This window comes from Podarcis cretensis (genome assembly GCF_951804945.1).
Source record: "Podarcis cretensis genome assembly, chromosome: 5".
In the NCBI taxonomy this organism is placed as follows: Eukaryota; Metazoa; Chordata; class Lepidosauria; order Squamata; family Lacertidae; genus Podarcis; species Podarcis cretensis.
In genome coordinates this window covers 14,975,178-15,000,275 of record NC_137174.1, presented here as the reverse complement: position 1 = coordinate 15,000,275, position 25,098 = coordinate 14,975,178, and the positions used below count along the sequence as shown (strand labels likewise).

General features: G+C 41.9%; 1 protein-coding gene across 5 annotated transcripts in view; it reads right to left on the bottom strand.

Annotated features, from left to right (window-relative positions):
• The window catches only part of ZSWIM8 (zinc finger SWIM-type containing 8), a 60,928-nt gene extending 37,520 nt beyond the window's left edge, over nucleotides 1-23,408 (bottom strand). For 2 of the 5 annotated variants that reach the window (XM_079975073.1, XM_079975075.1), the window contains exons 1-5: nucleotides 22,092-23,407; nucleotides 8,222-8,375; nucleotides 7,675-7,769; nucleotides 6,520-6,692; nucleotides 4,903-5,010 (exon numbers count right to left, since the gene is read on the bottom strand). In XM_079975073.1, the coding sequence (XP_079831199.1) occupies nucleotides 4,903-5,010; nucleotides 6,520-6,692; nucleotides 7,675-7,769; nucleotides 8,222-8,375; nucleotides 22,092-22,269 (708 nt within the window). In that variant the 5' untranslated portion in view covers nucleotides 22,270-23,407. Of the gene's footprint in view, nucleotides 1-4,902; nucleotides 5,011-6,519; nucleotides 6,693-7,674; nucleotides 7,770-8,221; nucleotides 8,376-22,091 lie in introns of all 5 variants that reach the window. The other 3 variants (XM_079975076.1, XM_079975077.1, XM_079975074.1) reach the window with 2 other exon arrangements.
• Nucleotides 23,409-25,098: the final 1,690 nt, after the last annotated feature.

The following is a 25,098-nucleotide window of genomic DNA, read 5'->3' as shown; positions in this document are numbered from 1 at the left end:
TTATGTATTTTATATTTTTACCAATTTTAGAAAGTATTTCAAGGTATAGTACTTATTAAATGCATAATGCTGCTTGTTATGTAAGTCAGAAGCAAAGGCTGATAGTTACTGGATGAAATAATTTATATTTCTAAGATGAAAAGAAGCTCCTTGTTTAGAATGCATAAATATTCATAATTTAAGGAACAGTGCTCAGTTTTCAAAGAAATTTCAACTGGTTCAGAACACAGTTGCTAGACTGAGATGTGGAGCAACTACAATGGATCTTATCTTGGCAAAACTCAAATAATTTTATGCACTACAAGCTTGTCTTTGGGCACAATTCAAAATTGCAGTTTTAATTGTTAAAGCTTAAACGCATTAGGGGTGGGGTATCTGAAGAACAGCATCATTCCATATGAACCAGTCTGATTTTTGCTCTCTCTAGTGAGGTCCAACTCTGCCCTTATCTTTTGAGGGTCTCTGAAGTAGTGGTGCTTCAACTATGGAATTCACCTCTCCTTTATGTTCACCTTGCATCAAATATGCTAACTTTTAAGTACGTTTCCGTTTTCCTAGGCATTTAGCAGTGTATGCAGTTTTTAGGCACTCTGATTTCAAACTGGTGTTTATTTGCAGCTAGTTGTTTTTAAAGTAGTCGTATTCAGAGCTTTCCCCCCCCCCCAGCCAGATTGCATCAGAACAAAGTTCCGACACCTCTCCCAACACCACAGATCTGGTTCACAAAAAGACTCTCCCCGGAGCGCAAAAAGGACATCCTCTATGGCAGTGGTGGAGAACCTATAGCCCGCATGCCAGAGGGGGCACTCAGAGCCCTCTCTGTGGGTACGCATGCCATTGCCCTTTCCAACTCCCCACAATCCTATGATTTGATGGCTAGCCCGCCGGGCTGCACTTCTAATGCCAGGCTGCAGGAGGGAGCAAAATGCCGCCGGGCTTACTGGCAGTTCTGCGCAGAGGCGCTTTAAGACAGCGGAATGGAACTTTCACGTTTCAGGTGCAGCCCATGGGCGGCAAACCAGCCTCTCGTGAATGAGCAGCTGTACTCGGCGCACGTGCTGCCCCTAAGCTGTGCTGTGGTGCCTTCTTTCCAGGCTGCGACCAATGACAGCGGAGCACTGAACCGCCGCGTGTCTCTGGGGTTCACGCCGGGGTTTCCTTTTTGCCTGCTTGGTCAGGCCAGGAAGCAAACTTTTGAGAGGAACTCTCTCCCATCGCCATGGGTAAGTGCAAGATCCTCCCTGCTAGGGGACACACAGCGGAGGGCAAAGGAGACTGTTTTGTTATTTTTTCATAGGATTGTGGGGAGTTAGAAGGGAACCCGAGGGTCATCTAAGTCCAACCCTCCTGTGATGCAGGGATCTCAGCTACAGTATCCATGGCAGATAGCCATTTGGCTTCTGCTTTGTAATCTCCCAAAGAAGAGTTTCTTGAAGGGAAATTATCAAAACGGCCATGTTGTCTGGGAGTACCGTATTTTTTGCTCTATAAGACTCACTTTTTCCCTCCTAAAAAGTAAGGGAAAATGTGTGTGAGTTTTATAGAGTGAATGTAGGCTGTGCAGCTATCCCAGAAGCCAGAACAGCAAGAGGGATTGCTGCTTTCACTGCGCAGCTGTTCTGGCTTCTGGGATTCAGAATATATTTTTTTCTTGTTTTCCTCCTCCAAAAACTAGGTGCGTCTTGTGGTCTGGTGCGTCTTATAGAGCGAAAAATACGGTAATTCCCTTTTTCACGATTTCCCAAACAAGGATATTGCAAACTTTTACCTTTCAATAAAAAGTTGTTTGTATCATTGAATGCTCTGTTATTGTGTTTTTCTTTTAAGACAAAATATGTTAATGTATGAGTTGTTTTTTTCTAAACTAAAACCTCAGTATTCAGAATAAATTGCTGTGTTGGCACTTTGTGATAAATAAGTGGGTTTGGGGTTGCAGTTTGGGCACTCGGTCTCTAAAAGGTTTGCCATCACTGCTCTATGGGCTCTGGAGAGGGTCTTCTCATGAGCCAGAGGTGCACAGTGGGGCTTTAATGAGGCTCTTCAGCCTCCCAGGCTAACAGCTGTCCCACAGGAAGAAGCCTTCCTGTGCCTCAGCTCAGGGGGGGCCGGCCGCACCGGGCGCAACATCTGGGGGTTAGGGTTAGGGGGCGCAAATCCACGGGTTAGGGGGCGCAAATTACTTGCCTTGCCCCGGGTGCTGACAACCCACGCTACGCCACTGGACAGGGCAGCTTGCAGAGCAGGTGTGCATGGAAGAAGCTTCTCTGAGCATCTGCTCTGCCCCTTCACAGAGCCGCCCTGTCCCTCCTGCTTGTGCGCCTTTTCTTTCCTGCATCATTTATTCTCGAAGAAAAGCACTAGCAGCATTCAAAATACGCTGATCCAGTACAATCCTATGCATATTTCCTCAGAATATAAGGCCCAGTGTTCAATGAAGCTCACTCCTCATGAAAGAGTGCATAGGATTGCAACAGAAATGTTGGTTTAACTTTACAGTATTGTGTTTCTGCCAGCCACATTTGCAGTAACCAGACATTTCACTTCAGAAGCCCTGCTCTGGGTACCCCCTCCTTTCAAAAGTGAGCTAAATGGCAGCTGGAGGTAGGGCCTTCTCAATGGAGGTGCCTCAATTGTAGCGTACTCTTCATAGGAACATAGCAGGTGCCAGCTTCTTTAACTGTGAGTCAGGTGTAATACATTTTTTATTCTCCCATGCATTGGCTGGATCATTTATTTTTTGCCACCACACCCTACAGTTTTCATTCTTATTTTTAACATCTTGTTTTATCAGACAGTAGCTATGTCTGGGTTTCTGTTGTTAGCTACCCTGAAAATCTTGCTAAAAGGTAAATACATTTTATTAAAAAAACTTTTTGAAAAATAATTGCACACTACACTTGAACCCAATCCTAGTTAGCACATGCCTTTCATGCTTCTATTTACTCAAAATCTGCATACCACATGTTCTGGTGTAAACACACTAGCCAAAGGAAGCAGTTTAAAAAAAAATGGGGGGAAATGCTAGATGCACACAACTAACACAAGAAAAGACAGCAGGATTTTCTGCAAAAATGAGTAATAGCTCAACATGTACCACACAGAAAAATAAAACCCATTAGGAAGGGCCCTGGGACCAAGACCATAAAACTACTGCAACACACTTTATACATGGTTGCCTTTTAAGAGCATTCAGAAACTTCAGCTAATGCACAATGTAGCAGTCCACTTCCTGACTGATATGTGATGGAGGGATCGTGAGAGCAGTACAGTGGTGCCCCGCAAGACAAATGCCTCGCAAGACGGAAAACCCGCTAGACGAAAGGGTTTTCCGTTTTGAAGGTGCTTCGCAAAACGAATTTCCTATGGACTTGCTTCGCAAGACGAAAATGTCTTGCGAGTTCCTGCGGGTTTCCCCCCTTTTCCCCCCTTTTTCTAAGCCGCTAAGCCGCTTATCCGCTTATCCGTTAAGCCGCTAAAAGCCGCTAATAGCGCTAACCCGCTAAGCCGTCAATGGGCTTGCTTCACAAGACGAAAAAACCGCTAGACGAAGAGAATCGCGGAACGGATTCTTTTCGTCTTGCGAGGCACCACTGTATTCTTAAAACTCCACTAGCTGCCAGTTATATTCCAAGTTCAATTGGAAGTGCTATTATTGACTTCTGTATTAACTCTAGACCTCATCTCTTAAGGTTCACCTCCCCCATTCTGGCAGAATTTACAATAAGGCTCCTCCCTACCCACAAAAGGACCTCACAGTTGAAATCCAAATTATATAATTTGACTAGCTGCTCTTTTTACCACAGCTGTGCTTTACAAGCATCAAAGTAATAGGGAGTGGTAGTGAGTATGAGAGCTTGCCATGACAGCAGACTACTCAGTGCATAAAAACAAATGTCTAAGGAATGGCTATGTCTGCACAGACACCTGTCCATCACTCCACTGAGCTAGGCTGCTTTTGAGAAGGTCCTTGTTCCCAAATGCTGATCATGAGAGCCTACTGCCTTAACATGGATTGCCTCTTAGCTTTGCATATACTGTCAGCCAGGGGTGACAAGGAAACAATATGGTGCAAGTTGCTCCCTTCCACTAGGCAGATGACATTCAATGTGGGCCAGGCCCCATGAAACAGGGTAGGATGCCCCATCACAAGAGGGCCCAATTCATGTATTATTTTTATCTATTTAATTTATATCCTGCCCTTCCTCCCAAAGGAGCCCAGGGCTGCAAACACAATTGTGATAAAACATAATATTCTAAAAACAATTTCAGTACCGATTCATGCAATTCTTCAAGCTTTTAATGAGAGAGAAGTCAAGTCTTGGACTCAGCCTGCTTTGGCATTCATGCAGAGAATCCAGCAGATATTAGGACATGGATGATGGAAAGGGAAAAGCATGAGATGTTTATTCTCCATGCTAATGCATGAAGCACAGCCTTATGGCTGTACTATTTACTTGCTGCTTTAATATGCTTCTGTTTTAAGTTGATAAACCACCAGGAATAGTTTCAGATGAAGGGAAGCATTAAAATGTTTTAAATATACAAGTACATAAATGGTATTTCAATTTATTCATGCTGCTACTTTTATTTAATAAAGTAGTTTGCTCTCATGGCAATGCCCATTCTTGGAAAAGAAGACCAGCTTCTTGAGGAAAGACGTTATCACAATACCATTTATGAACTAGATACAAGGAAAGGAAAAGCAGTATTGTAGTGAAAACAGCTATCTATGAACCCAAATACCACAGGTCAACCTGTACAACAATATCTAAAAAAAACATGGGCTAGTAAAACCTTTTAGTCTTGTTTTCAAGGCTACTAAACACACAATTTGGGAAGCAGGTCTAAACAAAAGTGAATCCATTTGTATGATTTGAGTACAACGTGCTTTGGAGATCATACCTGCTGGGGAAGTTCACTGATGAGGTACTGTGCAAATTTCTGCAGCTGATCTCTCTGCAGTCGAGACAGGGATTCTGAGACAGGGGCTCGCAAGCACACTGCAGATGCCTAAGGTAGAAAAGGCAGAACACGGAGAGCCTTGCTTTTAACAAAGTCTTACTGCTAAACATCACCTCCCCACCCCAAGTTAAATAAAGCTGCAAATAGAAGATGTTTCAGAAACAATCCAGCAAGTTTATCAGAACAAAGTGCGGTATTTCAGAAGAGCAATACATATTCCAGATTCTGTTCAAAATATACACATTTGCTTTATTAGGGAACTAGGCAACAATTAGAACTTCCAATGACCAAACAGTAACCTTTGTTTACTCCACCTTACATGGTTATATTCATTTCATTACAACTTATGGCCTATTCCTTTATCATACAGGCTCTCTAAACCACTCAGGAAAATTTAGTTCTGCATCAAAATACATTCATCATAAAGAACCTATTTCATGCATATATTTCCTTCTGAATTTAACATCTCAATTCTCCCACCCTGTCTACAATAAGCAGCAGCAGCACTAACCAATTTCTGACATGCAGGGGACTCCAGACTTCTTGCAACTAATCCTTCAAGGGGGACAGAAAACTCACTGATTATTCTCAAGCTTCCACATCATTATGTACCAACAGAATATGCTTGGAAGCGGACATTGGCAGTGCTTTTGTAGGGGGTTCATATACAATATTACCTCTCAGATTAAACTAAGTAAAATTATGGTTTGTCTATCGTCTACTTCATAAACTATGGCTAAGCAAACCATACCTAATCATTGTTTCCTTTCAACCATCAACATTTAAATCCCACATTTGATTCTGAGCTTGTCAACAATACATCAGGGGGAGAGATTATACTGAACTGCAGGACTAGATCCTCAATTTGTACAATGTACAGTATCTTGACCACATGTTGATAAATGTGCTTAAATATTTTTCTTTCCAATGGGGGTGGGGTGGGGAATTGCTTCACTGAAAGAATCGGAATACATTTCATTCATTTATATTTGCAGAGTGCAAAACATACTGCTGGCATTGTACAAAAGCAGAATTGATTTGGTGGTGGTGGTGGTGGTGGTGTTTTTAAGTACATCCATTTGATTTTTGCTTACAGAATTTTGATACATAGACTCAATTTTCCATTGCAGCAATTCAACACTATTAATGTATAGGGTTGCATCCAATGCTGTGTGAATTAGCATAACCACCTTCCTTACTACTGTCTATTGTAGACCATTGGACACATCAAAGTCCATTTGCATATTCTGGTAATCAATTTTGAAGCATCCAGCCATTTAGGCAAACATGTAGCACTGATCCTTTCAGCTTGTACAGCCAGTTGTTTCTTACAATATATATGTTAAACACTACTTAATACAGATTAGTGAATATGGGCTAATGTCCTCACTTCAAGTATGTTCCACTCAATGCAGCTTCACAGATGTTAGTATAAAGGACTGAAGAGAAAGGGGGGAACTTGCAGTTACTGAACACTTTAATTTTATGTCTATCAATAAATATTCCCTGTACTTCGTTATCTATATAATAGAACAATAGTCATAATTCAAGGCCTACATTGTGTATCCGGAAAAGGCAGAGGGCTACAACATGGGCACACCATTTGGCCCCAGCTCCACAAGTGCAGCTGCATGAGGTGATCCTGCATCTGTCAAACATCACTGCCACATTGTATGCTCCTTTTGGTGGTACCATCTGGGGAGGTACCACTGTGGCACTCAGATGGAAACCTGTTGGGAGAACAGTCCAAAGGTTATTATTGTCTGACACCGAAACACGGTGATATAGCATTCAGCATAAAAAATATATTACATACAACACTAACAAACCAATTATTTTAACTACACCTTTCCTTCTTCTTGCTCCAATCAAAACCTGAAATGTCTTATTTTGGCAACCGTAATTTATTTCAAAGATCAATCGTCACTTCAATTTAATGAGAATAGGCTTTCAACATAGGAATGTTCAGTAGCAAAGATCAGTGCCTGGACTACAGAACCCCCCATTAAACAGAGTTTAGATTCATTTCCTTTCTATTAACAACCATTAAATTGCACTTTAAAATTGTAAACACATTCATTCTCTCAATAGACCTGCTGCATTAACTGAGGCTAAGGCTTCCTAATAAACTCAGAGTCAACATGTGCACCTTTTGTCTTCCAATGGATTACGCTGTCCAACCCATACCTAAAATTCCCAAGAAGCAGACATTAAGCCTCTTATTGCATGTCTTATAACTGTGGCATAAAGTTAATCATGAAGGTGGGGAAAAGTATACCATAACTCAAGGAACACAACCAGATGTTGCTGGTGAGCACATACCATAAATGTTCCAGTCATACTGCTCTCTGTTTTTGGGATGACTACATAGCAAGCAAAAAAGTCTATAAATTCTAGAACTAATTTAGTAGTCCTAGCAAAAATCACCAGCTGAAACCTGCAGTGTTTCCAGGACTCCATCAAACTGAAACTGGGTCTGCTGAGCCACTTTTTTATATCTTTGTGGATCAGATCTGGATAAAGGAATCTTTATCTGGGTCCATCCCCCCAATCAGGCCTTCTGGATGAGAGCTCAATGGTACAGGCTGAGGCAGGACCTAACCATGTCATCCCAACTCAGAAACCCTTCTCTCCCAAACCTTCAAGGTAGGGTTTGTATCTGGGATAAGATTTCAGTTCTTCTCAGTACCAACATAAGGTAGATGTAAATACCTATCTGCAGTGGATCTTTAACAGCCCTCATTCGGAAAAGTTGCTCGCCTCTCTGGAACTCATCTGCACTGCCGTTTGCCAAGCAGGAGTACAGCCTAGGAAAAACAAATAATTCTGTTGTTAAATGTACTTCAGATGAGACAAAGAGCACTGCATTCTGGATCACTGGTCTTCATATTGTAGGGAATGGCCCAGGACCATTTCCATTATGCAGCTGGGAACAATCTAATGGGCAGGATCCAAGAAAGTAGTGCAAAGATTTCTGTTTGCTCAGTGGAAGTTCTCCTCCTTCTCCTCTCCCTCTGTGCACCGCATGCCCTCCCCAAATCTGCCCCAGATGGAACCCCCAGGACAGATTTTGGGGACATGTGGGAAAAGGAGAGGGAAGCCAGAAGTCCTTTCACTAACAAAACTACTTTTCTGGATGCAACACAATATCATGGGCCAATATGGCTACTTGAAATTCCCTATTTCACTGATGGTACGTCAAAGATAAAGTTAACTTTAAACAGAAAAGAAAAACGAAGAGAATTCTGAATGGGATTACCTGATGTCCTCTTCATTTTCTGGGAAGCTCCAAAAGGCAATACGAAGCTGCAGTTGTTCGGGCACAGGTGGGTAGACTTTCTCAACTACTTCAAATGGAATGTGAAATGCCACCTGTTTTGCTGACAACTCCACCAGCGGGATCACCAGCCCATCTAATACAACAAAGAATATCAGGTGAGGTTAGTTGAAACATGCAAAAATGATCTCATCACAAGTTTTGTTAGGCACAAAGCAAAAATTTCCCGTTTAAAATATACATATTTAGATGGCATATCTAGCTTCAGTATGGCAAGATACTGCCCGCAGGGCTGACAACTAGATGGCACTGAAGGCCACCACCTCCTTTGTCTTTAAAAACAAAATCACAGAAAAGTTAAACAAGTAAAGTTTCTTACAGCACCACAACTAGGGAAGTACATTGCCTCACTTCACTCACCCATTCCAGAACTAGGTACCCATCTTCTGTCAGGAGTCAATGCAAAAATAGTATTCTCCCTCAAAGAACACAAGCTGTTGAAAACTATTCAAAACAAGATACAAACAGAGCCAAATAAACTGGCAAAGACACAACAAGCAGAAACGCTGAAGGTGAGGACACCACTATGTTCCAATAAGGGTCCAGAGTTCAAACCTGCACTTCACTGAACAATGAGATTGGGAGAGGGGTGTGTGAGAGAAAGAGATAAGGGTTTAACTTGCTTTCTCTATCACTAGTCCATGCCTGCCTCTGCTCACTTGCAGCACGATCCAGAGGACAGTGTGCTAACTCAACTCTACCCTTCAATGCAGCAACTGCTAACACATTCACAAGGCCAAGTCCCCCCACCCAATTCCTGCATACAGAGTTGTTGGTTAAGCTCTTTTCTTGCAAGTGTTGTGTACGAGCCACTGCACTTCTAACTCTCTGAGAGCCTTTTCCGTGTATTTATAAGAAATTATCTCTCTGGGAGAAGATAAGCATTCAGAAATGCTATTCCCTCCCACCCACCCCTGGATTTCTAGCACTTCTTCAGCTAAACATTATACCAACTCAAAAGGAAAATGGCAAGCCACACCAGATCACAGACAATCATTTGATATGCCAAGGAGCAATTGAGAGTTGAAATACTCTTCTTCATTAATCAGCTCTAAATGGCCTAAGGGGGGGGGGTCACCAAAGTGACCCCACAGATGTGCATCAAGACCTTCCCTGGCACCCCAAAAGGATCCTGGGGCTTCCTTCCTCCTGACAAAAAAATCTAGTGGTGCCAACATAAGGCTTCTATCAAGTCCAATAGTGGCATGGGGGGGGGGGAGGGAGGTAGGCATTAGGTCACAACTGGGACAGGACCAGCCAACCATTCCCTCACTGTGACCCCTCCCCCCCAAGGTCTCTGCACCACAATTAGGCTTGAGGAAAGTCATCTGGCTATAATGTAATTCTTTTAAACATAACTGCAATGGAGGAACACTTTCACTTTAAATCTTTCTTACCCAGTCATGACCAGCCCCGCCCCCATTAGACTTCCAAATACCTTACATTAGCTCCCATAAATGAGTTTTTAAAACCTGTTTTCAGTAGGGGCGATGATCTTCCTGGAGACTGCAGCTGGAGAGGGAGAATTCACCCCTTCCTCCCTATCCGCAGTCTTCGGAAAGATCAACCCCACCCACCCAAAAAATACCTGATAGAAGTTGTTAAGCATTGTATCATTTGCAAGTTTTTTTAAAAAATGTCTTCATTCCCTTTTCAAGTAAAAGACCTACAAGATCACCTCAATCCCAAATACTCAACTGATTGCTGTACTCTGCAGGAGAGGACATCCTGCAGATTGCATCCTATCAGGCAATCCGTTTTGTACAATGTCGGAACTGGGACATTTTATAGTGTTACAGGACCTGCCCTTTGGAATTCCCTACACTGCATATCAGACAGGCACCTTCACTATTGTATTTTCAGCGCCTGCTTAAGAATTTCACGTTATCAGATTCAACACCCCACCATGTAAACTTAAGCAAAAGTAGGTCGCAATGACCCAGTTTTTAAGTATAAAACAGCCATTAACATTTATTTTATTTATTACATTTCTATACCACCCTTCATCTGAGGATCACAGGGCTGTTTACAATTCATATAACAATTATAACTTTGGCACAAGTATATCAGTGCAATAATTTTGAGTTGTTAACTACGAGTAACAGCAAGAGAGAGGGGGAGAGACCTTGCAATGAAACCACACATTATCTGAGACCTTAAATTCTAGTCTGAGACTGATATATCATCATGCAATGAATGCCGTCTTTCCTTTCTTTGGCACATAACCTAAGTGTCAAATCTTGAAAACTAAAAATTCTGCTGTTCACACTTCTGGATTTTGTGGCAAGGAATTATGGGGTGATTTATCTGTTTTTCTTCAAAATGCCAACTTGAGTCAGGATTTTCCTAGCTAATCCTATGTCTAGTGGAACACAGGTGATGTTATATTCTATTCAGAACCCTGTAAATGTGTTGTTACACCAGACAGTAGCTGAGAAACGAAGTTTTGGCAGATGAAGATGACAGACTACATGGGACTGGCAGAGATGACTGGCAGAATCCGAGACCAGGAGAAAGAGACAGTGGAAGAGGATTGGAAGAAATTTAAAGACTATCTTAATAAATATTATAAAATTAATGAAGGTTAGAATTGACATGGGTTTAAAAACTATGAGGTTTTCAGGGGTGTTGATTATGGAAAAAGAATAAAATTATTAAAAAATATGGGAAGTAAGGGAATGGATTTGCTGATTTGATAATGAAATTGGAATACAGAAGGGGGAGGTGTGAGGAGGTCGGGGAAATTAGGTTCAAGAAAATAAGGATGGAAATTATACTTGTTTCTTTTTGTTTTTTGTTTGTGTATGTTTTTATTGTTAAACTTTAATAAATATCATTTTTTAAAAATTTAATAAAAAAAAAAGAGAGAAACGAAGTTTCAAGCTGCTTGCTCACGTTCATATTCCAAAATGTATCTTCATCATAAACTTATCGTACTTTGGAATCACAACACAGGTAGAATGTTATGCCATACTTTGTAGCTTTAGAGCCAGTGCTTTTTTCGCCGTGGCCCCGATCTGGTGGAACGCTCTGTCACAAGAGACTAGGGCCCTCCGGGACTTGATATCTTTCTGCAGGGCCTGCAAGATGGAGCTGTTCTGCCAGGCCTTTGGCCAAGGCACAGTCTGACCCACTTTCTCCTTCTGTAATCTTCATAGAACTCTAACCCAATAGTTGCCATTAATTTGATTCTGAATTGATTCTAGAATGTATTTTAATTAATTGACTGTGCGATTTTATGTACACTGTGCTATTTTTATCTGTTAGCCGCTCTGAGCCTGAGTTTGGCCGGGGAGGACAGGATACAAATTATTATTATTATTATTATTATTATTATTATTATTATTATTATTATGCATATACCATCCTTTGAATAGCATTGTGATGGATTGGGGAAGGGGGAGCTTGCCTTACCGGCAAACACATTTTTTGTATAATGGCCCCCACCTCTCCCCCAGAGAATTAGAATAGGTTGCTGCCAGGGAGAATGGAGAACCTCCTGCCACACACCCTGGTCTGTCTAAAGGTGTTTATGAGTCTTGTTTCTCAAGATCCCCCCCCCCTTTTCAGTCTAGGAAAAAAAACTAAGAGGGAAGCTTTGGATTTACTTTCCGAAAGCTAAAATTTCCACAAAACATTGTGAAACCTCTTCAGAACAAACAACAACAACAACACCTACAGCTTAGCTGTACTATCTTAGTACCTGCATGAAAGGTTTTAATAAGAAATTCCAGAAAATTGCCTTTTTAAACAATGAATGCAAATGTTAACATATAACAATTTTTATTAGTGTATAACAGGAAAGGAAAAGAGAAGGAAAAGAGAAGACAACAACCATACACCCAGAGTTGCAAATAAAACCAAATCAAGTCAATCTAACCTAGCTAGTTATTTGCTGCTTGCTTGAACAGGCTTGGGTTTGACAGCCTGTGAATTCTCTGTCTTCTTGGGAAATCTTATCAGGAATCCAAAAGCAGAAGGAAAAGCCTTACGTATTTAAAGGAGTCTGAGACCAGTAAAAACTGGCCTCCATTTCTAAGATGGGTTGTCATTTGGCCCAATCATGTATTAGAAACTCCAATTCTAGTATCACCAGTCTCGTTAGCCAATCAAAAAATGGAGCTGACTTCCACCTTCCTAATGACTCAGCTTGCAGTACAAAAGGCTTGTTAGGAATGTAAGAGCCTCCCGGATCAGGAAAATGATGAATCTAGTCCAGCGTCCTGTTCTCACAGTGGCCAACCATGTGCCTATGGGGCAAGATTCAAGGAGGTCCTGAGCACAAGAGCACTCTCCCCTCCTGATGTTTTTAGCAACTTGTATTATAGATTAAGAGTTGTCATTAAGTCTGGCCACCTGTTCAAAGGGAAAGGGTTGATTGCTTACCAACTGCTACAGGTGCAATCAGAGTCTCAGCTGAATTAGTAACTTTCGCACAATATGATAACTACTGAAAAAACATTTTGCCGAATCACAAGGAAGGTTCTAACTGGAAGCTATCTAATTAGGTAACATTAATTAGTATCAATGAATGGATGACACTATTGTGGATTGCCAAAGTTTCAAAGTTGAAATTAATGTTCTTCGTTTCCTATCCCAATAAAGTGTGAGAGAATTCATATATATTATAATGATTTGTAAATAGGAGGTAAAATAAATCAAATACATATATTGTAATAACATCTCAGACTGAAACTGTTTAGTTTTGTTTACTAAATACAAAATGCACATGCTAACTATGCTCTATTTAAGGCACTGAATATTTTTCAAGGAAGGTTTCCAACTCAAGGTTTTCTGAAAAACCAACATCACGGCATGCAACACTCACTATACTTTAAAAATAATGCTCATATTAGTGGACCCATCATTAGAGATTGATATAATAAAATCAAACTTTCAGACTTTTATAGGAACTGCTTTGCTGCTTCTAGAACTTTTTATTTAATGTGGCATTTATTTAACTTTACTCTTCAGCAAGAATACAAATTGCCCAAGCACGTTTCTATACCCAGGAACAGTCCTTTTTCAACAGGTGAGCAAATACGCCAATGAAATCATTCTATCCCTGGATTCTAGTTAGTAAGTCATAATAAGGCATTTCAGATAAGTACACATAGTAAGTTTAGCATGAGAAACTATGCTCATGCACGGTTTCAGTGCATCTTTCAAAATGGTGCAATGATGTAACATGGGCTGGGATACAGCAGCAGTATCACAGATTGGAAGGACATTGCTACAATCTCATGGACATAAAATAGATCCATTTCCTTTTATTTATTTATTTATTTATTTAGCAAATTTTTACACCACTTAATATAAAAAACAAAGTGGTTTACATAAAATGGTATAAACTATCACAATAATAAAAATACACTTCAAAATGATAGCCATAATAAAAATTATCTATCTACAGGCACATAATAAAAACTGCATGTTTGGGTAGCTTGTCTAATAAAATGGGATGGGGGATGGAGGCATCCAACAGATGTGCTGGGACTGCACCCTAAAAAAACTAATTGCGATTTTTGCTTGAGGAGAACACAAGATAGTTTCTGTATCTTGCACCTACCGTTTTCAATCTCAAGTTACCTACCGGTACCTGTTAAAAAACTCTCACCTCTCCACCAAATAAGCTCCTAGGCCACATCACAGGGTGGGAAATCCTTCCCATCCAGAAAACTGCCCTGAAAGCTGGTGAAGTACAATTCCTAACCTCTTCTCTTGTCCGTTGGCTGGGCCCTGGCAGAATGCATTAAATGGTTTATGAGCACATGCTGTATTCTCTCTGCCTATAACTACTTGGTCCATTCGACCTCTGTTCATTTACAATAATTTTTCCAAGATTTAGGCAGAAGATACTAAAGTGGTGTGTCAGCAAAGAGGCCAAAGCCTGCCTTTATAAATTACTTGGTGTATTCTGCCTGAGGAGAGAGACATCAGCATGGATGAGTTTCAGATAACAGAAAACAGCCTCACCTGCTACCAAAATAGTATCCCAACCTGAGATTTCAGGAACGACCTCCCCAGCTGCAGCTGCAGTTAAAAGATTCATTCAACCCTTTGTGCTAGTTTATTGCCATTGCAGGCTGCCTTCTAGGTGAAGAGGTTACAATCTCTAAGACAATTCAGGGTCTTCACATATTTGAACCCAGAAGGTCTAAAATATAAACTGCTTCACTAGCATGTTAGTTAGCATGCAAATATATTTGCATTTAACATTAAAAACATTTGTATGCCACCCCTAACCCTAACAAAGCTGTCTAGATAGTTATTCCAGGTCTCATACAAACTAATAAACATGATGTAGTGTATGGGTGGATTTCCACTCACCATTTCAAAGCATGTTTAATCCTCATTGTTCTCCATGTTTTTATTTTTGCCACAACACTACCACCTCCTCTGTGAAAGGTTCACTTGTAGCATGGGTGGATAATCTTTTTGGACAGATGGGCCAGTTCTTAATTTTTATCTCCCTCCAAGCCGTGAGCCAATTTTGACCATGGGTGGAGGCACCAACTTGACAATCTGATGTCATGCCCACTTCAGATGACCAGCCCCTCTCACCCCTGCTTTATAACCTAACTTGCAGCTCTGAACCCAAAGTGTGTCAACTGACTCTTTGTTTTGCTGTTGTCGTCATCTGTTTTGTTGAACCATCTTCTCATGCCATTTATAATACAACCTGGTAACTGTGATTGTCATATTTTCTCTCTGCTAAAGGTCATAAAGACTCTGTACTTTTAATAACTGCAAGGTTACAGTTTCAACAGGTGGAGCTTTTCATCACTGCACCTGTGTTCCAGGAAAGATCCTCCTTTTACAATTTTGTTATGCAGCTGTTAAAGGCACTCTTTTCCATCCGCATAAGACTTACTTCTTAAAAACAGGTAGAAATAGCCTTCCATTACTGTTCTCTATTCAGAACTTTTAAAAAAAGACTTCTGTTTTTATCAGTACCTGGAACTACAATTAAGTGAAATTGGAGTTTTAAATTAGAATTTGAAGGCTACAGTTCTAAAAATGTTTACCAGGTAACTTGAAATCAGTATTTGGGAAGGGCTAATGTATGAACAGAGCTTGCCATCTCAGTGTTAACCTTTCACCCTTAATTTATTTTCCAGTGGGATCACTGCTCCCTAGTACATGCCACTTTCTTACCCTCAAAGCCAGGCATAAGCAAACTCGGCCCTCCAGATGTTTTGGAACTACAAACTCCCATTGTTCCTAGCTAACAGGACCAGTGATAAAGGATGATGGGAATTGTAGTCTCAAAACATCTGGAAGGCCGAGTTTGCCTATGCCTTCTCAAAGCCTCTCATACGTCAAAGCAGCCCCTGATCCCACTCACAGCCAATCACTGGCATCTAAATCACTTTCTCCACTGCCACATGCTGCCACCATCCATTCCATATTCTTCATATCTGACAGTAAGTATGAGCAAAATGCAAGCTTTGTGGTCTTCACTGCTCCATTTCAATGTTCCCCCTACACACCATGATACCTGCACAGCTCATATAAATACGCATGAAACAACCAGTATTAGCCACAGTTTGGTCATCGCCACAATAATGACAGATGGTTCAACAGTGTGGGTGCCATATGAAGAACTGGCATATGTTCACACGTTTTGGCTAGATTTCATAGTCCGCCACTAATTGTGGACCTGGGGAGGAAAGTAGACAGCTGTGCAAAATTATGGAAAGGCTTAGATTCTTGCTGCTTCCAAGTGTTTGCATATTCTGATAATATGACCCTTCCCCAAAGCCCTCTGCACAGGCCAGAGGACTTCATCTGTCCCACTTGGCACAAAGCAAGAGACCACACTCTCTTTGGAGTTCTCTGCAATGCACAACTCAAGAGGGAGGAAAAGGGTGTCATGATCTCCTGAAACAGGCTGTAATCAGGATAAATTCACAAGTGTCAATAACAATCTGATCGTCACATTTGTGAAAATCTGCACATTGCAAACCCTGAAGAGCTTGATAAGGTTGCCAGCCTTATAACTGATAGTCTTATTTTAAGATCACATATCATGCCCACAGTTGCAACAGGTTCCCGGAAATTCAATTTTTCCAAACAAGAGACAAGGAGAAATTGTTTGCATTTTCGTTTGACATATTTAAAGTCCAGAGCTTATCTTTGCTGTTCTTATTTTTAAGACCATTTCAGTTCTTTCTTCAAGCAAAACTCTAAGCAGAGATCTGCCTGCCCCAAATTCATAGCAAGTCCCAATTTCACCCACCAGAAAGAGTCAGTTAACTCACTCTAGTATTTTACAAGTGGTTTATTAGCTAATTAACCAGATCCAATACAAAGTACAGTACATGTTTTGGAGATATTTTACAAGTATTTCTTAATATAAGAACAAGGCTGTCATATAAGCAAAAAGCTGTAACATTGCCCTTCAAGAAATGAGAGAGGGAGTAAGAATTCATGCCTGCAGATTCCATTGATACAAAGCACAATCATTCCTCTGTCAAATGTCTTTCAGATCTGCTAGTTGTGCAGTGAGTGCCACTCTATATGCTAAACGTCTCAACATTGTAGTCTTCATGGATTCATTCTACCTAAATTTATTTTAAAACATTTCCACTCTTACTTCCTAGGAGAAAGTTGAACTGTTTACATAAATACCAAGGTTCCTACCTTTCTAAATTCCAAACCTTGGCAGTATTAAGATTATTAACACTTTTGTTAGTTCTGTAATGGAACAAAAGCAAACACATGTAGGATTTAGGATGAGAAGTTTAAAATCACATACCTGCTAACCATCCACACAGCCTGGTCTGAATAATCTTAATTGGAATTGTAAGACTGATGCTGCCTGAAACAGCACCTGGTACAGGTAACACGTCAAAACTACTGGGTTGCAGTCAAACTGCACTAGTGGTCCGATCACACAACAGGAATTCTGTTTCTTCTCCTCCCAACTATACGTCCCCAAAATTTGCTTTGGAAGACCCACCACCCCTCTGAAGCTGATTTTAAAGATGTGGGGTAGCTGAAGAAGACAAAGAGAGGAAGCTCATTTTCATGAGGAGAAAGGTAGTGGTGGGATGCCCCAGTCCCTTAAAAACCCTGTGAATTTAGACACTGTTATTCTCATTCTGCAGATAATGAATCAAAACTTTGATCTGGGCTCTGCTAAGGCCTAGCCAGACAAAATTTGTCTGGCTGAGATTTCAACTCAAGTCTCATTACCTGACCAGCTTACAATACTGAATAGTATCAAAGAGCAAACGAGTATGAATGGGCTGGGGATTGAATTAGATGAACATTACCTCCAAATCCCCCAAATTATATACATTTTCATGAAATCTTTATTTCAAGTTGTAACACTTATGTTATGCAGGAAGTATGAAGGGGATGTGTAAGTAAAGTACTTGCTCAAGTGTTAGTAAACAGACAAGGCAGACTTAAACAAAGTTACATGTTTCCTATAATGTAATTAAATTAGAAAAATCTTTATATAGAACCTCTCCATTTAGCCAAAAAGCCAAACACATAGTTAAGCCCAGAATAACCAGGAAGCATAACTTCCTTTTTCATTGTGCTGTGGACTAAATCTTCAGTGCTGTGGCCAATCTTTCTTTGCAAAGGAAATTGTGTCCTAGATCACTGACAACAGTATTCCATACTGATGCAATAAAGACAAAGAAGAAAACTGACATTGTGAATTCAGTTTTTCCATTTAAAGTAAACAGGCAGACTTGCCTCTGTAATGAGTTCAGCACCGAACAGTTTCAGTACATTTAGAACAGCTTTTTCATGTAATCCATCAGATACCCAATTCTTTGATCCTGAAAGTAGATTCTGTTACCATATTATGTGTTGCCACATTGCGCTTTTTCACAATCTAATATCACCGTTAGCATGAGCAACCTTCTTCAAAATAACAAAATTAATTCTATGCAGTTTATAAAGTAATGCTTTTTACACTGAAGTATTTGGGCAATAAGACCTGATACTGGATAAAAATATTTCTTTAATCAACTTCAAGACATCCTACTGACCTACTGTTTGTTGAAACTTCTACATTTTGCTACTCTGCATCATAAGGCACAAACATTTCTAGCAGGTGGCAACAAGTGTCCATTCAAGTATTATAGCTCATTTCCATCTCACTTCATTCCTCATCCTTGTTTGTAACACTATAAAATGCAGTGCTAAAAATCAAAGGAAGTTAAATGTAATTATGGACAAGTGACAGAATTCATTAAGATGAATTAAGCTTCACTGAAAAAGCTACAGAAGTCATTTCTGAATACTATAAGGGCTAAAGCCCTTATACCAATAACTATCTCTCCAAGACTTCAGAGTTAATGGTGAATTACAGGATTCTGGGAGGACCTTATGTTTCTCCACTGGCATAACTGAAAAAAAGAACCCTAATAAGCCTATCTCATTTCTAAGGGATCACTTCACACTAGTGAACCAAACGTGCAAATCTCCTGATTATTAATAGACTGGGCAAAAAAGTACAGCCATTCAAGAGCTCTTTGGAAAATGAAGCTGAGGGGTTGGGGAGTTTTTTAAGCTCAACGGTCATATTCCCCTGTAAGCAATCTTCTGGAGGCCACATGGAGGTGGTGGGCAAGGTCAGAGGCAAAATATGTGTGGGACCAGAGTTAAAAGAGGACAAAGAAACAGATTCTGAGATTGGTGCAATAGGCTACACACAGGCATGCAAAATACAGGTTTCTACACAAACATAAGTCTGTTTTCACTCTCCATCAAGCAAAACACAATGATTACAGTTCAAGGACCCATGCCAACAAGCCAAAAGTACTTGAGGAGGATGTAGTCAGGCCCAGTGAGCAGTGAGACTTGGGTAGAAGTAACATGGCCTGGGAGAGTCCCGAGGCCCAGATGGAGAAGACTGGAGGGCCACATTTGACCCCTGGGTCTGAGGTTCTCCACCACTGATGTAGCTGTACCAAGCATGTGTTTTAGAACATGTATCCAAGCTACTGCCATTATACTTTTATAGTTTAAAAAAACACAAGTGTACACAAGTGTATTAGACTTGTACCAAGGAGAACTGGGTTCAAACCACCATGCAGCCACGTAGCTCACTGGTGACCTTGGGCCAGATACTAAAGCTAACCCAGCCTAACCCATCCCAAGGAGCTGTTATGAAGACAGAAATGAATAGTCCCATTTACACCCATGTACTCCTTAGTTTAGGGACGCAGGTGGCGCTGTGGGTTAAAGCCTCAGCGCCTAGGGCTTGCCGATCAAAAGGTCGGCGGTTCGAATCCCTGCGGCGGGGTGCGCTCCCGCTGCTCGGTCCCAGCGCCTGCCAACCTAGCAGTTCGAAAGCACCTCCGGGTGCAAGTAGATAAATAGGGACTGCTTACCAGTGGGAAGGTAAACGGCGTTTCCGTGTGCGGCTCTGGCTCTGGCCAGAGCAGCGATGTCACGCTGGCCACGTGACCCGGAAGTGTCTCCGGACAGCGCTGGCCCCTGGCCTCTTAAGTGAGATGGGCGCACAACCCCAGAGTCTGTCAAGACTGGCCCGTACGGGCAGGGGTACCTTTACCTTTACCTTTACTCCTTAGTTTAAAAAACAAAGTTTCTTTGCATTTCATTAACAATTTCCTACTCCTCACTTCTCCAATCTCCATGGCTTTCAATGCTTTCTTTCTAGCTAGGAGGTGGAAATTTAACAATTTTACCTCGAACAATTCACTTTCCACCAAATCCATAGAGGTTGTCACTTTAAGTGGAAAGAAAGGCCATGGCACCAGGCAAAATACCATTATTTCCAAAGAAGGGACAAACTCAAACATTTTCTAAAAGCAGCACAAGTTAACTTCTGGTCTGTGATCATAAACTCTGAGTGACAACAGGTTAATCACTTATCTCATCCTGAGCAATGATCAGAGTTAATATATTAATGCACTATATGCACTACATTCTATAACTACTAGATATAGTACAAAGTTTTGCTGTATAGTATTGTCCACAACCGGCAACAAAGCTCTCCATCAAAATAATCCCAACTTTCAAGTAAGCCTTGAGTAGTTTCATACTGGCAACCCCTGGGCAAAGAAAACATACTATTTTAACATTTTGATCTGGCAATCCTAACCATATTCCTGAACTTCCCCAAGTTACTAAGAATGTTTTCACAACTGGGTAACAGTGCTAGCTACAGATGCTAACAAGTGCTGGGGGGAGGGACACAATTGGATATGACCTACTAAAAACTTCTTTGTTTCAGCAAGTCTAGCCAGACGTGTAATTTTATTATGAATACATTTTTTGTTCCATTGATTTTACCTATATTTTTCATAAATATTTCACAGTATTTTGTGTTAAACTACTTACAGATATTTCTGTTTATTTTGTTTATCTGAAATATTTTTATTTTATTTAACACATTACATATTACCCTTCATCCAACAGATTCCAAGGTGGTGAACAAGTATAAATAATGAATAATTTTAATGATTAATAAGACCTTATAATTTACAATAAAACTGGTAACATTAACTCTAATATGAGGAAGCAGCTAAAAACATACAACAAGCCTAGGCATTACACAAATTAAAATACCTGAGAAAATTTAACCTGGCACACTCTTCAGGGAGCATACTACTTGTAAAATCAAGCTCATTTCTGAGCAGATCCTTCACCACACGCAACCAAGAATAAAGATCAACTTTATAATACGGACTGGGCTTGTAAATATTTCTTTACACACCATCAATTTCTCCTCACTGGTTTAAATGGCAACACAACACATTTCATATATGCATATGAAGTGCCTGTATGTCAAAATATGTTGTATGACAGGAGCTGGATTGTGACTGTCTGCCACAAAATGCATAGTACGTGTATTTGGTAGGGTATAATTTGTGTAGCAGCCTCAGATATCTGCTTTTAAAAAACTGAGTTACAATAATTAAATCTGAGAGACCAAAAGACCAAAGATGGATGATAGCAACAAGCTATTTGCAACTATTTGGTTCAGAAAAGTATTTTACCATGAGTTGACACGATAGCAAAAAGTGCACTTCTCTGAATGTAAAGTGTTGTTCAAATGTACCATCCAGGAACACACAGTTGGCTTCCCCTTTGGACAGACTTTACCTTCATAGAATCATTATTACTTTCATTGCATGACAATATTGCAAATTATAGCTCGATTTCAATAACAGTTTATTATATCCCTGATTTGCATTCCTTGCATTTTGCCCTTACTCTGAGTAAAAGTACCATCAATGGTGAACTGTGGGGCCCAGTATGCAAAAACTAACATTCAAACAGGTTGGGAACCACCAACTTAACCTTTGACTGAGGAAGAACAACTATCACAGAGCAAGGTATAATCTCCTTAGCAAAAGATTAAGTATATAACTAGGTCAGTCTTGCTGCACTGTAACATGCCTATACATTCTTAGTAATCATTGCAATGCATTTCATTCAGACAATAATATCCTAATTAGACTGTGAAAAAAACTAGTCCACACCATAGAATATGCAGGCAGCACTGACAGTCCTTATCAATGGCAGATTTTGGGTAGAAAAGAAAAATTTTAAGCAGCTCTAATTAGTGTGCATATGAGTACAGCTAAAGTTCATGACTAATAAGCAGCACTGGATCATGCCCCTTACTTAATGCAAGTCTGAGTCTGCAGCTGATCCAAGTTACAACATTTTTGTTTTTCTATTTCAACACACACCTGTTTCTAATTGCCAACATACCTTGACTGGTTGCCTGCCTACAGGCACCTCATCGATCCTCGGTGTTTTTACCAACCCCTTTCTATACCCAGCCACTCACCTTTCATTTTGACAGTGGGGGAATTGGGTCCGGCAGATTGCTTCCTCCATCCTCTCCAATTCTGGCATAAGCTCTCCGCCTCAGAGATGAAGGAACAAAGGGAGTCTTCTTCAAAGCGGTCAGAATCTTCAAATGAAAACCTTTCCCCGTCCTCCCACTCTGCAAACATGAGTTCCATCACATCCAAAAAAACAGGGAAAGGGAAAAAGCAGGCCTTCTCTCTCAGAGAGGTGCAGCGACAGGACTCCAGGACAACCTGTATTAGTACTTCAAGTTCAATTTGCTCATTTGTCTCCGGAGACTAGGTAGGTGGGTGGGGGAAGGAGCAACACCAGCAAAAACCCAAGCAAACTAAATTTCTGACCGTATACACTCAACCTTAAAAAAAAAACCAAAAAACACCCACAGCTGCAACGTCTTCACAACTCCGCTTCCTCAAAAGAAAGAACGGGGAAAGTGCACCCGCAAACCGCTCCTTGGCTTGGCTGGCATGCGGACACCTGTATTTAGCAAAAACGCGGGAGAGGCTGAAATAAGGGAGGTTTCCAACCCCCTCCCCCCCAAAAAAAAAGCAGAAAAAAGGGGAGGGATATAAAAAATAAAAACCCCACCCAGAGGAAACTGCATGCAAACAGGGGGCTCACCGAGGCCCGTCTATAAGCCACCAGCGTTTGGCAAGGGAACTTGGGGTGTCAGGCGAGTGCACATGTGCAAAACCATGCCTACCGCACCCCGAAGTTTTGACACCCCCCCCCCAAAAAAAAAACCCCGCAAACGAGACGAGGCCCCTCGCAGGACGCCTCTCAGCGGCGGGGAGGGGAGAGAGGTGGGGGACAGGAAGGCTGTTGCTCCGCCAGAGAGTGTGACAGAAAGGGGTCGAGTAAGGAGAGAGGCAACTGTGGGGTTGAGAGACAGGAGATATGTGGGGCGGGGGGTGGGGTTGGCGGGGAGGCCCGGCAAATAGGGAGGCTGCGGCGCCCCCCACCGCGGGCTTGAGGGGGAAACGGACGGAGCTGCCTCAGGCGGCGGCGAGGGAAGCAGCTGAAGCGGCCCTCGGACGGGTTCGGGGGGGGGGAGGGTTGTCTCGTCCGTCGTCCGGGCCCAGCGAATGGAATCCCTTTCACGGGGGCGCCATGGCGGCGACGGGCCCCTCCTGGAGCGGGGCGAAGGCGACGACGGAGCGAAGGGAGGAAGAGAAGGGGCGGCTCCGCGAAGCGAAGTAAGGGGTAGGTAGGTTAACCCGGGGCCTGGGCCTGGCGCGCCGACGCCTCCCTCTCAGCCGTCCGCTGGGCGAGCGCTAAAATGGCCCCCCTTGCTCGCCCGCGCGCGCCCGCGAGGCCAACCCCCCCCTCCCCGCACGGCCACGGGCGAGCGCGCGCGCCGCCCTCCCTCACAGCCACCACAGCGAAGCGGCCCTTTAGGCTCCTCCTCCTCCTCCTCCTCACTCCCTCCCGCCTCCTTATCGCCCAGCTGAACTTCGCTTCCGGTCGCGCCGCTTCCGGCTTCCTCCGCGACCGCCCGCAGAGATAGGGAGGAGGAAAAGAAGATAACCACGAACCCGCCATAGAGATGCGAATAGTAGAGACGCCCGCGAGTGTCGCCTCGTGAAAACGGAAGCTTCCGGGCTCCTTTAGGTATCCGCGCAGGGTTACCTGGGGTCACGGCTGCGGAACACGCGTTGGGCGCGCGTTCGGAGCGCTGTGGTTTTGCGTAGGGTCATGGATGATCTGTATTGCTGCATTGCAGGGGATGGTTGTTGTTGTTATTATTATTATTTATCATTTGCTAGAAGCTACTCAGAGTGTCTGGGGCAACCCAGTCAGATAGGCAGCATATTAATAATAATAATAATAATAATAATAACTATTTTTATTATTCTATTTGTCTACTGCTCTTCATCCAAAGATCACAGGGCTGTCTGCAACATAAAATTACAAAACGAAATCACAGAATATGTAATAAAACAAAAACAAACCAGTAACCCCCCTCACGCAAACACACAAGTCCATAGAATGTTAATCATCCCAAAGCCTTGCTGAAGAGAGATGATTTTGCCTGGTGCCTAAAGATATGTAAGGAAGGGCCAGAGGGTTGGACTAGATGACCCCAGGGTGCCTTCCAACTTCAGATTCTACAATTCTATGTCAGCTGTGGGAATTGCAGCTCGGTGTGTGAGGATCATAGAATTGTAGAGTTCGATGGGACCACAATGGAGGAATCCTTTGCCCAAGAATGTGCTTTGAATGTACTTCAGTTCTCATTGAACTCATTGAATGTGGGACTTGCTTCTGAGCAGGCAGGCATGGATTGTACTGGCAGACCCTGCCAGGTGGTGGAAGTGAGGAGCAGCCTATAGGAAACATTGGGGAAATCCAGGACTTCAGTGTAGCCTGAGCCAGCCCACAGATGAGGCAGGAAGAAGCAGCTGCCTCAGACAGCAGAAACACAAGAGGAGGCGTCTCACCTGCCCCACTACTTCTTCTTTTTTAAATAATTTTTATTAACCGGCCAATCAAATCAAATCAAATCAAATCACATCACATAAATTCCGAATTACAAAGCCGAATTTTAAATTTTGTTGAGGGCACCCATATTTCAAGATCCGAAGGGGGATTCTGATCATCTTCTTGCTACTGAGTTAATGTCCAAATCAGTCCAAACAAAGTTCATAATTCTATCCAGTCTTATCTTGCTGTTTCCACATCTCATCTTGTTCGTATATTTTCTCTTTTTTCTTTATGAACTCTTCTGATAATCTCCTTAAGCCGATAAACACCAATAATAATCCTGTGTGACTGGAAAGAGAAGCTGCTGAATTGCAACTTATTACCAAACTTAAAACCATGGAGAGACCTGGTCTGAACAAAGACATTGGATTCTTATCTCATTATACATGACAAAGCCATTTTTCACCTTCTCACCCCTTGCTTTTTCCTGTAAGACCTATTGCAGTCGTTAAGAGTCGTCAACAGGTTTACCACAGCTATCTGCCTATCACCCATTCCCA